Source organism: Podarcis bocagei (assembly GCF_964188305.1).
Source record: "Podarcis bocagei genome assembly, chromosome: 5".
NCBI classification, from domain to species: domain Eukaryota; kingdom Metazoa; phylum Chordata; class Lepidosauria; order Squamata; family Lacertidae; genus Podarcis; species Podarcis bocagei.
Window position 1 is genome coordinate 47,197,126 of NC_138129.1, and position 15,859 is coordinate 47,212,984.

Genomic DNA, 15,859 nt, shown 5'->3' on the forward strand with positions numbered 1-15,859 from the left:
GTAACAATAATAACCCACTCAGCACTGTCGTACATATTTTCAATATAATGCATAGGAGGCGTGCTGAATATGACTTGAGACTTGCACCCTCTTGTGCCAGGGGGACATATTTCATTTTTATAATCTGAAAATCTCCCTGTCCTTACGCTGTAGTCCTGTTACTCACTTTCCTGGGAGTCTGCCTCACGGAACTAAAGGGAACTTCTGAGTAGAAACGCACAGTTGTGCGCCATTCATTTATTATTATTATTATTTTTAAAAGCACCATATTCTGTACAGTATACCCTGGCAGGTGAGGCTGAAAGGTCACCTGGCCTCTCTGTCTCCGCCGCATTTCTCTGCGCGCGCATTCCTCGCCTCCGGCTTCCTCGGAAGACGGGGCTGGGGGCGGGACGAGGGGCTCGCGGCTGCTCCTCCCCTCCGCCTCCCCTTTGTTGTACCGCCTATCCGTGTTGGCGTGGGGATGCGCGCGTGCGCCAAACGAATTAAGCGTCAGCTACGCGCGAGAGGGGGCAACAGGGGGTGTGTCGTCTCTTCCTAACCCCCCCCCCCAAGAAACAACATATTTTGTCTCCCGAACCACTTTTTTCCTGCCCCAACCTTCAGTCCTAGAATACGAGGAGGCGGACACCACTGGCCTTTCCCCTCATGGTGCATCTAAACAGCCTGGCCGCACACACGTCTGGGACTGGGACTCACCTTGGCAGAAAGGTTTTCTGGGTCCTTCCCTTTTCGTTTTATACGTAAAGCAGCGACAAACATGCATTTTAAATATAACCCTTTTTTCAGAGCCCCCTCTAAAAAAAATGCGTGCCTTCGCCCCTGCCCCATGCATTCATACAGGCAGCCACCAGCAACGCACAATTTCTAAAAAGAAGACCACGTGAGCTCTAGCGTAGGCTTTCCTCAGCCTGATGCTCTCCAGTTGTTTTGGACTACAATTCCCAGCAGCCTTAGCTAGCAAATGCAGGCTGGGGCTGATGGGAATTGTAGTCTAAAAAATCAGGAGGGCATTAAGTCAGGGAAGGCACTCTAGTGGCTGACAATGTGATAAACACACTGGGCGTAAGAGATCCTAGAGTACTGTAGGAGTGTTTCAAAATAATTAAAGGATTCAGGGCCCATGGAGGAAATGTCTAAAAGACCTCTGGGAAAATTAAGGTAGCAGGTGTCCCACTGGCACTGCATATTGCAGCATACCCAGCAAAGTAAACAAAAGCACACACAGCTTGTTTAGAGCTAAAAGCAAAGCTCTTAGGAAGGATCAGCTGGGATGGTGTGATAGCAGCAGCAGCATCCTCTTCCGAATCCTCATTACTAGAGTATCATAATAAATTACCATAACCGAGTATGGTTGGATTACTATGTTAAGGTGTTAATTTGCTGGAGACAAATTAGGAACTCCAATCCTTGTGAAGCTGGTTTGAGAAACAGCACATCAGGCCGTAGTACCTTCTTGCAAAATACGGGCTGCATACGCATTTCGGATAACATCGTTTGAACACGGATAAAAACGCAGTGCAATCTCAAAAAACCAGCCTGATGCTTTTCGTCATTACGGCCTTCCTTCGCGTTTATTCAGGCGCCTGCTGCCCTCTACCGTCCCCAGTTGCCCATGGCACGTTGTCCTGCCCACGCTTGCCCGGGCCCGGCTCCTCCTCGCCCCTCGAGGATTGGCCGCGGCTCTTCTGGCTCTGATCTGCGCTGTCAGTCACGCGCTTCTCGGCTCTTCCTGGTGGCGGCTGGAGGGGCGTGAGCGGCGTGAGCGGCGGCGGCGGCGCAGGTGAGGAAGCGATTGATCGCCTGGCCGGGGCGGGTCTGTTTGGAGCGATCGGAGGCGGCGGCGGCCGGGGTTGCGGTGGGACGGGGGTTGTAGCAATGAAAGCCAATGGAGAGGTGGATTAGACGAGAAGGAAGAGCTGGCGTGGGAGAGGGGGCGGCGGAAGCCTGGCGAGCAAACACCATAACCGATTCTTCGGCGCGTGGTCCTTTTCTCTCTCTTAGGTTCGGGAGAAAGGAAGATGGATCCCTAACTGGGGCCGTGACAGTTCCCGGAGCTGTTGTCGTGGGCCTCCGGGAGTGCTGGAGGGGTAAGCTGTCTTGCTTGGAGTCGGAGAAAGGGGTTTAAATTTGCTGGGCAAGGCTTGGCCCTCCCCGGATTTTGGCCCCAGTTGCCAAGTGACGCTGCTGGGATTGCGCTCTCGTTGCGAATTGCTGTTCCGCGTCCCTGTATAATTATGCAACCTAATCCTCTCTGCTGCTGCATGTTTTTACTCGGTTGCATGCGCCACGGAATTAAGGAGGGCTTGTTCCCGAATAGAAAGGCGCACAGCGCGGGACTGCAGCCTTGGAGCCCGATTCTGAGCATCCCTACTCGGGAGGAAGTTGTTTGTTAAACTGAGGTTGCTTCTTTGCGTGTAGGATTGCAGCCTGAGAGCACTGGGAAGCTGGACGTGAGCTGGGGTGGAAGGAAGGCTGGCTGTAGGGGAGCCGTTTCTGAAATGAACTACGATGGGAATCAGCTAGCTAGCTAGCTGCACGCTGGTGAATGCAGATTTGAAGCCCAGGCCTGCCATAGTTCAGGGCCGGCCAATGAACCTGTGCTCTTGAGAGTGTACTGGAGTCCTTTAGTGCGAACAGTTTGGTTCCTTTTGGGAGCAGGGCCTTGTTGCTCTTTGGATATACTGTTGAGGGACCTTCTACAGCCCAAGGGCCATATTCCCTCCTAGGGATGCCAGTGGTAGGTGAGGAGAGCATATATAAAATATATATTTGCACAGTAGGCTTGTTTCTGTGCTGCACACACTCTCACTCACATCCCCCTGGTTTCCCCAATCTAGACAAGCAAGAAGCACGATCAGAATTCCGTGAAGTGTGTGTGGGAGGGCGTTATTGGAGTAGTTTTGTTGTTATTATGGTATGTGTTGTGTGTGTTTATATTGCAAACCATCCTGTGATCCTTGGATGAAGGGCGGTGTAGAAATTTAATAAATAAGTAAACAAACAAACAAACGGATAATATTTTGCCACACTCGAGGAGAGTGCAAAGAAGGGCTGGGGAAGGTTTTAGCTTGAGGATTATTATTAAACCAGTCTGAGAATTGTAGCTCTGTGAGGGGACTAGGGGGTCTCCTAACAACTCTCTCCGCACTCTTTATCAAACGGCAGTACCCAGGGTTCTTTGGGGGGGGGTGCCATGGCTGTTTAAAGTGGTATGGTAATGTTTTAAATGCATAGTGCAGATGGGGCCATAGTTAGGTGAACTAACAATCCCCCCTAGGCAGTGAGGAGCTTTCCAGACATACGTTTCTCAAGCCACTCTGCAGCACACTGGTATACGTGCAGGTCGGCTGGCTTGCAAGTTTTTGACCTCTGATAAGCCTTATAGAGTTATCTGCAATATTTTACTTGGGCGATAGCACGTTACCCCTTCCCCAGTTTTAATCTCATTGTTGCACAACTGCCTGGTGTTGATAAGGAGGAATGATCATCAGCACCAACATTTGATGTGATGACATTTCCCTCGTAAAAATGTACTTGGGCTGGCAGGCTAGGACTTGGGTGACCAGATTTCAAACCTCCACTCAGCCATGAAGTTTACTGGATTGGGCCAGTCAATCCCCAGCCTACCCTACCTCATAGGGTTGTCGTGATGATAATATGTAGGGCGGAGGAGAGGCATGTATGAGCTCCTTGGGGGGAAAGGTGGGATATAAATGGAGCAGCAGTCGTCATCCTCATCCTCATCCTCTTGAGAACTTACTCCAAAGTACCTTGCTGCCCATCTTAAAGCTTGAGGAAATGTGAGGAGACTGGGGTGGAAACTGCTTGATCAAAGGAGTTGTGCCCTTTGGGGGAGGGGCTCCACATAGAACTTATGCCACACGGCTTACTGTATCTCATGGCTTGAACCAACTCAAAGCTAGGTCGCGGCCATGTCTCAGGATTAGACCCATATTTCACTTGCATTTAGGATGAACTACTTTTGGGGAAACGGCATTCTCCTTGCGGTGTCTGAGGATCCCTAAGATATGAACTGGTTCCTTCTGCAGATGAAAATCAAAATGATGAAAGGGGAGTCCTCCGAAAGCTTCTGAACAGGTTGTCTTGACACTGTGTGTGTATTCTTTGGAAACATTAGGAACCTAGGAAATGGCTTTATACTGAATCAGGGCTTTGGCCCATCCAGTTTAGTGTTGTCTTACCCTGGCTGGCGGTGGTCCTCCATGACTTCATGTCCCCAGAAATGCCTGGGATCGAACCTGGAACCATCTGTGTGCAAACCATGGGCCCTCCCCCTAAGCTTTTCTTAAGGCACAGCTGCCCTGCTCTCTTGGCAACAGGTCTGTAAGTGGTGACCTTCTGCTTAGCCAGTAGTAGCTCTGACTGTGCCAGTAGTGTAGATTTTGGGGGCCAATAGATGTGCCCTTAAGCACACAGCTTGTTACTCCCCCCCCCCAATTAATTACAGGGCTTGGGGAGCCTGATTATCACTCTGAAGGGAGACTTCGCTCCTGCACTAAGAGCTCCTTGCCTACTAGGGGTGTACCTAGGGTTGGGTTGGGTTGGCCCCTGCCAAGGGCACAGGCCCAGGGGGTTGCAAAAAGCACTAGGAAATGTGGAAAGAGCCAATGATTGCCAGGGGTGCAAGGGACTCGGAGTGTGTGTGATACAGCTCATTGCTAAGGGCACAAGGAAGCCTAGGTGCGTCTCCACCTCCTTTGTTCTGCCCGGACACTGAGGTCCAGCTCCGAGGGCCTTCTAGCAGTTCCCTCGCTGCGAGAAGCCAAGTTACAGGGAACCAGGCAGAGGGCCTTCTCGGTAGTGGCACCCGCCCTGTGAAACGCCCTCCCACCAGATGTCAAAGAGGAAAATAACTACCAAACTTTTAGAAGACATCTGAAGGCAGCCCTGTTTAGGGAAGCTTTTAATGCTTAATAGGTTATGGTATTTTAGTGTTCTGTTGGAAGCCGCCCAGAGTGGCTGGGGAAACCCAGCCAGATGGGTAGGGTAGAAATAATAAATTTTATTATTATTATTACTACTACTACTAGTTATGCCTCTGTTCCCTACAGCAGTGTTTCCCAACCGGTGTTCCGCGGCACAGTAGTGTGCCGTGGAACTTTGCCTTGTGTTCCGTGGAGGCGGGCGAGTCGGGCGGTGAGAGGCGGGGCGGCGGCGGCGAGCACACGCGGGGCGACGAGCGAGCGAGCTCCCACATCCCATCGCCGCTCGCTACTGGGCCTGCGCATCCGCTCGCTACTGGGCCTGCCCCAGGAGGTGGGGTTGCGGGCATCACGCCCTTCCCCACGTGAGCGGGGAATCCCATCCGCCCCCACGTGAGCGGGGAATCCCATCTCAGCCCCCGCGAGAGCAGGGGAATCCCATCCGGCCACGCCTCCTGGCCAGCCAATCGGCTGGCTGGAGGGGGCGTGGCTTGCCTCGAGATTTTTTTCATGAAACAAGTGTGCCTTTGCCCAAAAAAGGTTGGGAAACACTGCCCTACAGACCCTCTTAGGTGCTGAGATTAGCAGAGGGTGCCCTCTTGGTCGTTCTTCCACCATCAGAGGTTTGGGGGTGGTGGGGGTGGTGGCAGCAGCAGCCCAGGAGAGGGCATTCTGTGTGGTGGTCCCTAAGCTGTGGAACTCCTCTTTGCAAAAGTCCCCTTGGCACTATCATTGTACAGCTTCCAGAGTGAGCTGAAAGATGTGCCTCTTTACTTTGGCTTATGACACTTTAGTTATATCACCCAACTTATATTTGTGATTGTGAGTTGTTTTAAACTGTGTTTAATATTGTGTTTTAATGTTGTAACCCGCCCTGGGCCCTTAGGGTGGGTAAGTAACAATAACAGTAACAATAATAGTTTGTAAGTCACTTTGGGTTGCACTGGGCAAGATAAAGCACTTAACAACTTTATTTAAATTATTATTATTAATGGGGTTCCCTCCCCTCCCAGGATTAGGAGGGACCCTTTTTGCTTAAAAAAGATGGTTTTTGACTTTTTGGTTTGGACTGGTGGATGGAGCAAATTAAGATGACTGAACCTGGAGTTGTGCTCTGTATACATTGCAGGGAGGTGCAGGTGGTGCTCTCCCTTTCCTCCTGCTCTCTCCCCCCCCCCACTGGCAAAACGAGCCAAACATGGCTGAATGGGCAAAATTTCCAATCCTGTACTGCTGTGTTTGCAGTGCTCTTGTCCTTCCTTTCCATTGGAGCAGCTTCTTCCACATCAAACTGCCTTGGGGCAAACAGCATTGCTTAACAGAGCAGTAGCAAAGAACCTCCTCACTTGCCTTTTAATCCTTTATCTTGCTTCAGACACTGTGGATCCATGCCTCGAGGCTAAATACCACTTAAAAGGGTTTTATTCACCCCCTCTGTAGTACCGAATCTAATGCAAAGGGGGGCGGGAACATGTGACTGGCTTGTGACTTAATGTACCGCCTCATGCGCAGTTGTTGTTTTTTTTTGGGGGGGGGGAGAAGGAGAAGAGAGGATCATGGCTGCTTGAAGAATGTGTTTTAATCTTTTGACTGTTTGTTTTTGTGATCGCCAGACAGACTGTCCGATGAAGACGGAAGCTGCTTTGCTGTTCCCCCTTGAGCTACAGCTTCCTATGCCATGAGTAACACCACTATGCCCACCTCTGCTGGGCCGCCCAACGACTCCTTGGTGGGCTATGTTCTGGTGCCATTTTTTCTTATCACTGTCGTCGGAGTCATCGTAGCTGTGGTGAGTTGTCTTGAATTCAACCAGATGAGCTCCAAATGCTACACATTTATTTACTGGGTTTCTAACATGGTCATTAAAAATAATCCGAGAGCAGAGTACAATCTAATAAACTTCCTTCCTTCCTTCCTTCCTTCCTTCCTTCCTTCCTTCCTTCCTTCCTTTCTTCCTTCCTTTCCCTCCCTTTCTTCTTCTTCTTTTTCTTCTCCTCCTCCTCCTCCTCCTCCTTCTTAATTTGCTTTATTAGTGGATAGTGCAGTTGGTTAAAGCATTGGTGCTGATAACATCAACAATGCAGGTTCGAGCCCCATAAGGGGCAGTTGTATATTCCTGCATTGCAGAGGGCTGGACTAGATGATCCTCAGGGTCCCTTCCAACTCTACAGTTCTATGATTCTATACTGAAAGAAAAAGGTCTCTAAGTGACCTTTGGTTAAAAGCCAAAATGGCTTAACTTCATTAGAACTTTTCAGACAACCTAGAAACAAACCCAGCAGGAAAACTTCAAAAACAGCAGCATCCAGAACATTTCGTCCGATAGGCCATCATCAAGCTTGTCACAAACTGTCCAAATGCCGGGGAGATGAAATAAGTTTTAATCTGGTGCTGATGTGGATAGTGCCACCACTGAGAAGAGCATTCCACAGAAGGGGAGCCACCACCAAAAGCCCCTCTGTCTTGTTGCCACCCTCTGAACATCTCTCAAAGATGGCACCCAGATGAGGGTCTTTTGGAGAAAGGTTCCTATTGGGAGAGGTCCTCTAAAAGACATTGGGGTCCTAATCACAACCAGTACAGTGGTACCTTGGGTTAAGTACTTAATTCGTTCCAGAGGTCTGTTCTTAACCTGAAACTGTTCTTAACCTGAAGCACCACTTTAGCTAATGGGGCCACCTGCTGCTGCTGCGCCGCCGCTGCACGATTTCTGTTCTCATCCTGAAACAAAGTTCTTAACCCGAGGTAATATTTCTGGGTTAGCGGAGTCTGTAACCTGAAGCATATGTAACCTGAAGTGTATGTAACCCAAGGTACCACTGTACTTTGAACTGAGCCAGGAAACAGAATAGTACATAAGTTATATAAACCAAATCATACTTTGAAACATCAACAGTAGCAAAACACACTGATCTAGTGGGGCAGCTTTGCCCATCTTTACCAACAACAAGTTAAGCAGAGGCTTAGGTTCAAAAATGTATTTTCGTTACAGCAATGGAATGCATGGATCTGCCCCTCCCCCCCAAAATTCCCCCCCCCCCCCAGTATAAATCCCTGAGCAAATCTCTTGTAAAAGTAGCTGGTTCAAATCAAGCGGCTGGGCAGCTGGCTGTTGTCTCGGTATTTGGTCCTGGTTTCAGCTGCGCTTCCGTTTCTTACCAGCGGTGTTGCCAAATTGGTCTCAGAAACTGTTGAGCCTCATCTGGAATTAGCATGACATCTGGTGAGGTGCATGAGTGGGTGCAGTGAGGAGCGCTTGGTCTGTTTGGCTGATGCTTTGCTTGTTCTAGAATGGGGAAGCTCAGTCATTCACTGTGTCCTGCTGAGCCTTGCCACCTTTTCTGCCTTCTCACTTCTGCATTATAAAGTTGCACCTTCTTTCCAAACCATTTCCCCTTCCTGTTGAGCTAGAAGGCAGCCAAACTCCCCTGCCCTGTACTACAATAACCTTTAGCTTTTACTTAACCCTACTGTAATCAGCGGGCTGCTAAGCAGAAGTGGGCAGAAGGTAGAGCTAGATCTCCAGATAGATCTCTGGGGGAATCTGAATTAGATTGGCATGGGTTTGCAATTCCCAGCTGCTTAGTAATAGCAACATCAAAATGGCTTTTCCTACCTAGGTTAGGCTGCTGAAATGAAGAATGCTAACCTGTGTGGAAGAACAGTGAGCTCAGTTCAGTTCTGAAAAATAGAAGGCTGGTTTTGGAATGTGCTTAGAGGCCCATTGAATTCAAACGTCACCTTTTGCAGCTGGCTCTGGTTGCAAATTAGATTTAGCAATTAGGTTATTAAGCCAGGTCTAGATAAAGTTCATGTACTCATTTAACTGGGCACCTGAAATTAGATACTGCTGTATAAGGGTTGCTTTCAGTGATGTAATTTGTAGCTGGGTGTAGGTACCTTGAGTTAAACTACATAATTGCTGATCTGGTTTTGAAGGAAGCACTTCCTTTCATTTTAAGTTTGTCTTAAGAATATAGAAGGAGTAAATGGGAAAGGACTGGGCCCCTGTTTTGAAGTATTTTAAAGGCAGAAGCTCGACATGAGTGTGTCCTTCATAATTTACAGGGCATACATATTATTTATTTACTTATTTGAAGTGTTTTCATATGGGCTGCAGCTTAGCGGCAGGTCCCAGGTTTGATTCCTTTCATCTCCAGGGAGGGCTGGGAGAAGCCCTTTTCTGAAACCCCGAAGAGTTGCTGCCAATCTGTGTCAGGTAGTACTGAGCCCAATGAACCCAATGGTCTGGCTCTGTCAAAGGCAGCTTCCTATGTTTCTGCTCTTCAGCCAAAAAAGGCTCCCAGAGTAAACTGCAAATTTCAGTAAGACACTCCCTGCCCTCAGGCGTACCATGATAATCATCATCATCATTTATTTGTACAATCTAAAAGACTCGTAACAAAAGAAAAGCAGTATTGTGAGAGAGGAGGAATAAAGCACTTGAGTATGACTCTTGAGAATCTTGATTCTTTCCCTGCCCCAAGTGGAGGGAATTTGAAATATTTCCCTGTTCTATGTTAAACAGGAGCCAGATGGGCGGGGTATAAATAATAATAATTATTGGACAAACCCACCATTTTAATGTGTTAAATCTGGCCCTTGTGACTGCCATTTCCCTTAAGGATGCCCAGAAGCTGTGGACTTAAAATAAGTAGTTTCTTCTTTTGCCTTTGCTTCGCCTAAAAAATGGATAATAGGATGGGACTTTGGGCTTATTCGTACTTCTGCTTGCGACGTGCCTAGAAAGGGGGAGCAGTTCCCCCCTTGCCCTGCTCCTTTCCAAGGGAAAACCCGCTCTTTAGTGATAGTCCAGAACAAACAGCAATCTGGGGAAAACCCAAATTGCCATTTGCTCCAATTAAGTGCTGAAGAGCGGTTTTCCTCAGGGGAGACAAGTGTGGCTAAGCCCTTTGTTTCCTTTCAGTGGAAAGGGCTAATGGAGAGTGCAGTGTGCTTTGTGAAGCTCCCTCCTTGAGAAGGGGTATGAAAATATTTTAAATAAATAAATAGATACTGTCATGGAGCGGCTTCTCTTGATATCTTTGTTGTCATCCAATACCGAGAGCCAGGGGTTCTCATGCTGCAGCCTAATATCGTGTGACATCGCCATTGTCAGGTTTGCTCCTTGTCTGCGGACGGGTGTAGGAAATGCTTCTTCTGCTGCTGGCGTCTGTTGCCCTGTTAATCCTTTTCTTTCTTGTTCCATGCTTCATTCCTCGAAAGGAGAAATAATCCGTAGATGCTCTGTATGCTTCTCTCATAGCTGTTTCTCTTTTCACATTGCAGATGATGTACATTCAGAAGAAGAGAAGGTAAGGGGCTTGTGCTGGGTGACCAATTAGTTCTCGTTGGAAATGAGGAGTATGGGGTCATATGGCTCTTCAGAACCAACTTTTCCTTTCTTGCTCAAGAAAACAGCTTTTGTCTCTGCTTGAGAACACAGAAGCTTTTGTGTGCAAGGCTATCAGCTGTTTATTTAGCTGGTTCTACATATGATAAGTCAGTTTCTATGCTTTGGGCAGTTTATGGGATTCTTTGAGATAGACTCATGCTAATTATTTGTGTGGGTGTGTGGAGATTAATAGTATTTTAACTGTTGCATGCCCCTTCCCTTTCTACCTGGGGGAAATGGTTTCTGGGAATAGGGGTGGCTTTCAGTGCAGGGAAACACTTTTCCCGCAAACTAATCTATCCACCCTAATTTTGCATTTGCTCCTGTATAAAAGCCAGTCGCCACATGGGAAAGTGGTATCATTTCTTTCTGCTGATCTGTCTCTCAGGTATGACCGGTTACGCCATCACTTGCTGCCGATGTACAGCTATGATCCTGCAGAGGAGCTCCATGAGGCTGAGCAGGAACTTCTGGTGGAGCCAGAAGACACAAAGGTGAGCTTACTTGGGACCTACAGAATCATAAAATTGTAGACTTGGAAGGGTACCCAAGGGCTATCTCATCCAAGCCCCTGCAGTGCAGGAAAAAAGTCTGATCCTCTATCAACTGAGCTACCAGGCTTGATTTCAAATTTTCAAGAACAAACTACAGTGGTACCTCGGGTTACAGACGCTTCAGGTTACAGACATTTCAGGTTACAGACTCCGCTAACCCAGAAATAGTACCTTGGGTTAAGAACTTTGCTTTAGGATGAGAACAGAAATCGTGCAGCGGTGGCACGGCAGTAGCAGGAGGCCCCATTAGCTAAAGTGGTGCTTCAGGTTAAGAACAGTTTCAGGTTAAGAACGGACCTCCAGATACGAGAGACTTAGCACATAGCTCTGTAAATCAAGAAAACCTTTAATAAAAATACATTTTTTTAAAAAAGAACGGACCTCCAGAACGAATTAAGTTCTTAACCCAAGGCACCACTGCAATATGATTAATTAATTGCAGGCCCATGCAAAATACCCTTACCTCTCAAACCATCCATCCTTTGGGGCATTTCTCTCTCTCCACTCACATACCAACTATCCATTAATGCACCCACCCAGCTCCCTTCCTGCATTTCTTTCCTTTTCTGCATCTCGGGAGAGACAAGGTGTTTTCCGACGAACAAAATGGCACGGTGCAAAAGGGGGAATAGACCTGTGCAGCAATTTTGTTAGGCAGATTAGAGGGCAAGGGCTTTGGAATAAGGACCTCAGGATCCTTTCTGAAATGGGTTCACATAACTCTGTCGGGAATTTCTTGGCCCTGGGCAAGGAAGTATTTTGCAAGCATGAATCCAGTGGGATCCATGCTTACAAAGCACACTCTCTTCAAGTGGGGAGGAGGGTGCCTCTCCCAGGCAGGAAAGCCATGGGTGGAGCCTGCCAGAGATAACAAGGGCTGCATAGCATGCAGCTGAGAGTTGCCCCACACCTGGTGTAAGACGCATGTGCTTCTTAACTTTGTGGTTTTGTGATTTGGATGTGGATTGGTTCCAAGGCATATAAGCACTACATTTTAAAGCAATCTTTCACTGGATTGGCTCTCTTTGGTGTTCTTCCATAGATCAGAGATGACTCACTCCAATAGAAAAAATAGTGGCTGCACCCATTCTTAGCGTTTTAGTACATTAGAGCTGGGGTAGACATCTTTTGGGTGTCAAGGACTGCATTTGCACAGGGTTTTTGAAAATGTCCCCTAGTCTTTCCATCTTCAGCCTCTTATGTGAAAAACAGCAATGGGGAGGGGGTGGCATTTAGAAAAATGAGGTGCTTAGTTCTCTGGCATTTCCAGCTTACTGTTTGTCAGTTTCTGGAAGTTTGAGAACCATTGCATTAAGCCATTGGAATGCCACAGACAAGCACTACAGCTGAGCTACCATTTAAAGGGTGTGGTCAAAGCCTAAAAGCAGCCAAGCATATGTTTAATAATGCTAACCAACATGGAGTTTTGATGAAAATTGGGTCAGTGACCCAAGCAATACCTAATTTGTGCAGGGGTTCTTCTAGCAAAGAAGTGTCTACAGCTTTTATGAGTAATCAGTATCTATGCCGTTGTGTTAATAGTGAGCTTGGTTTTAAGTTCATCTGCCCCTTTTCATAGTTACATAATATGTCAGCAACCTGCTAACAGAAGCATGAAAATGTTTTAACCCTACTGTGGCTTGTGGGGAGTGGAGGAATCTCAGGTTCTTGATCATTTGGGAATTTTACTGCTTCTTCAACTGTGTGCAGGGCCTGGGGCACGTGCCTAGGACCCAGAAGCATTTTGAAGCCTTGGTGTCATTGCCTTAACACGCCTGCATTGTCTGCAGAGTTTTGCTAGCTCAATGCGTTTTGGAAGATAGATGCAATACAGGCAACTGTGCGGTTGGCGTGCATGGTACAAGCTCTCTTCCTGCTAATGTTCCACCCAAAGAATAAAAAATGGAAGTTCAGTTTCCGTTGGTCTAACCACCACTTCTACCAGCAGAAGCCATGTTGTGTCTAGAGCTAGTTATGTAAGGTGTCCCATAATAGAGATGTTCAGCAGAAATTTAATTAGTGCGCTGGTAGAATCAATTCTCGTACTCATTTTGGTAAATGTCAATTGCCTTTTTACTTTGAGCAGTGAACTCGCAGTGTGTCTGCTTTCTCTTTTCTGGCTCTGGCATGATGCAGGAGATTTCCAGTCAATCAGCTGATTTGGCTCAAAACAGTGCAAGAAGAAAAACAATCCCTTTGAAACAGAAACTGCCAGCTGATTGCTCTCAGTTGCAAATATAAGACTGCTCTGTTGTGGGAAGTGTTTATTCTGAGAAAATGAGACGATTGCTGATGAAGGTATGATGGATGTACTTGATCGGGTGGATGCAATGAAAGTGTCTATTGTACATTGCAGGTGATGCGAGCCTGGGGAGGATATCAACCCTACCGCCCTTCTTTTATGGATGTGAAAGCTTAATGCTGCTCAGCTCAGACCAACGACAAGTTGTGGACACATGACCTCATCTACTTGGCATGCATGCCAACTTTAAGTACTCTCAAGGGCCATTAAGTTTGAACCTACTGCCTTTCTTTCCACTTGAGAACTGTGTCCTTTTGCCTAGGTTCCTAGTGAGGGAGGTGAGTAGGTGTGGGTCCCTGCTGCTGACACACTTGCCTGTGAAGATTTTGTGCACAGAGCAGCCTAGAGAGTTGCACGTATGGATCTGGAAAAGCTCTGGCTTGGCATGGCATTCCTATTTCATTTGAGATGGATATAGGTGGAGGTTCTGAAGATCCTGACACTTCAGGTACTATGAACTACAGTCCTGAAAGGCTCAGCTTTATGAAAAACATACAAAACCCAACTGACCTCTGCTTCCTTTTGTGACAGCAGTGTCATAGCCGCAGCAGTTGTGACATTACAGTGCAATTGCTAAATGCCAGCTATCCTAAATGTCTCCATACATAATGAGTACATCACTTGGTCGCTGGGTTCCCATGATGTGCCCCTCTACGGAGGCAGGGAAAGTGAACACGTTGCACAGCTAATCTTTTGTTTTGGGGGTGTGTGTTATAGTATTATATCCTTCATTTTACAGTTGGAAACATGTGGTAATGAACATGTGCCCAACAGTGTATCCAGGGGGATGCAGTTTTGCTGGGAGCACTATGCAGGGAGCACAGGGTTGGGGAACCTGTAGCTCTCCAGAGGTTGTTGGACTCCCATTATCCCCAGCCAGTTTGGCCCAGTGGTCACTGGTGATGGAAGTGGTACCCCATCAACCTTTGGAAGGTCACAGGTTCCTTCTTCCTAGTTAGTATGTCAGTTAGAAGGGGCCTTAATATATTTCTTCAACCAAGCATTTTAAGTTGAGTTGGGTACTTCTTTCTACAATGACGATTTTGTATCTGGGCGCTTGTCTTTGTTTTGTAAATAAAGTTTGCCTTGAACAGGAGCATCTCTGGCAAAACTTCGAGCTTTTCCTGTAGCCTGTAATGCTTTATAACTTACCTTTAACCCAACTACAGCGGCTTAAGCAAGTGCTGGGGGCAAGATACATTGCTGGCCTTGCCGAAGCAGAAAAAACATTGCCATTGGTTGGCTGCCAAGCTGGGAACTAGCTATTGAACGTAACCTATTGGCATGATTAAGAGCTTCACAGGTGACTTGGGCAATACATGTATTTGAACTGTTTCATTTGCCTTTGCCTTTCTCTTTCCCTTTCTCTTGTCCCAACAAACAGTGTTTCAATCTTCAGCGTTCTGGCTATCCACCATGGTCTTCCTTGTATGCAACCAGTACTAGAGAGCAAGGCTGGTGCTCTCTGACCCTGCAGTGCAAATGTCTTGACACCTAATGATGCCTTTTTTGGTTCTAGATAATTTCTAGCTGTCAAGAGAAAAACAAAAATGAAGTCTGTGGATGTGGAAATAAAGAGACTTTAAATTTGCACATGATAAATTGACTACTAGGGAACTTGTCATAGCGCACGTTGCACCAGTTGCCTCCTTGTCATTCTTAAGCACACACCTGGCTAATTCACATGTTGGTTAAACTGATATAACAGGTTTGGGGATTGAGTTTACCTGGCCTAAAATTGCATCCTACTAAAGCAGTAAGCAGTTTTGCAGGCATCAGAAGGCAAGAGCCTAATAAAGCAATCACAATGCAGTTTAACTCATTTGTACACTTCCAAGTGTAGCTTTTTGTCTAAGCTCCTCTGGATCTATTCAACCTATGGGCATGCTGCCACGAATCAACTTGACTGAACCAGCTCAGAAAAGAATCCCTTTGTAGATGGCCACCTTCTAATGATCACTTTTATTTTGGGATGTGCTGTTATTATCCTTCCTGTTTGGGAAACATTAATAGTGGCAGTGGGAGGGCAATCCCTATTGACTTGAGTTCTGCTCTCAGGCAGTAGCCTTATATGTGCACAGAAATGAAATTCCCATTTAGCTTAGCTTTGTGCCGTTACTGACCATGTGGAAGGCTTATTAGCTACATGAGCATCAGCAGGAGATGTTAGCTGGCCCATCTATCAGGGGTAGGCTATAAGATTTTCAAGTTACTTCAGAGGTGCTAGATTTAGCCTAGTACGCAACAGGAAGTTGTGGCCAAGTGTCTCACCACTTGAGATGGTTGTTTAGACACTAGTGCAGGCTTCCTCAAACTCGACCCTCCAGATGTTCTTGGCTTACAACTCCCATGATCCCTAGCTAGCAGGACCAGTGGTCAGGATGATGGGAATTGTAGTCCCAAAACATCTGGAGGGCCGAGGTTGAGGAAGCCTGCACTGGTGTATGTACTAAGAACAGTAAGGTGGCAGGGCTTACCTAGGGAGTCTATGGCTATTGAATGGGTAGTATACATATAAATCATTTACGTCTCTTGTTTGTAGCCTGCTCTTGCTATGTAGGAATTTTGTGCAACCTATTTCAGAGAATTTTGCCTTCCTGGTTTGGCCCTTAGATACATATATGCATACACACATTTCATTAACTTCTCCCTTTCAAATATA

General features: G+C 47.0%; 1 protein-coding gene across 4 annotated transcripts; it reads left to right on the forward strand.

The window, feature by feature from the left end:
• Positions 1-1,648: 1,648 nt before the first annotated feature.
• On the forward strand, positions 1,649-14,312 carry SMIM29 (small integral membrane protein 29). Of its 4 annotated transcripts, none has more exons than XM_081195924.1 (6): positions 1,649-1,783; positions 2,005-2,090; positions 6,564-6,735; positions 10,236-10,261; positions 10,730-10,835; positions 13,252-14,312. In XM_081195924.1, the coding sequence occupies exons 3-6, from the start codon at positions 6,625-6,627 to the stop codon at positions 13,312-13,314; spliced, it is 306 nt and encodes a 101-aa protein (XP_081052050.1). In that variant the 5' UTR covers positions 1,649-1,783; positions 2,005-2,090; positions 6,564-6,624; the 3' UTR covers positions 13,315-14,312. The 4 variants fall into 4 exon arrangements, with proteins under 4 accessions (XP_081052050.1, XP_081052048.1, XP_081052051.1 ...); XM_081195922.1 differs by having other exon boundaries at positions 1,651-1,783; positions 6,560-6,735; XM_081195925.1 differs by lacking the exon at positions 2,005-2,090 and having other exon boundaries at positions 1,670-1,783; positions 6,560-6,735.
• Positions 14,313-15,859: the final 1,547 nt, after the last annotated feature.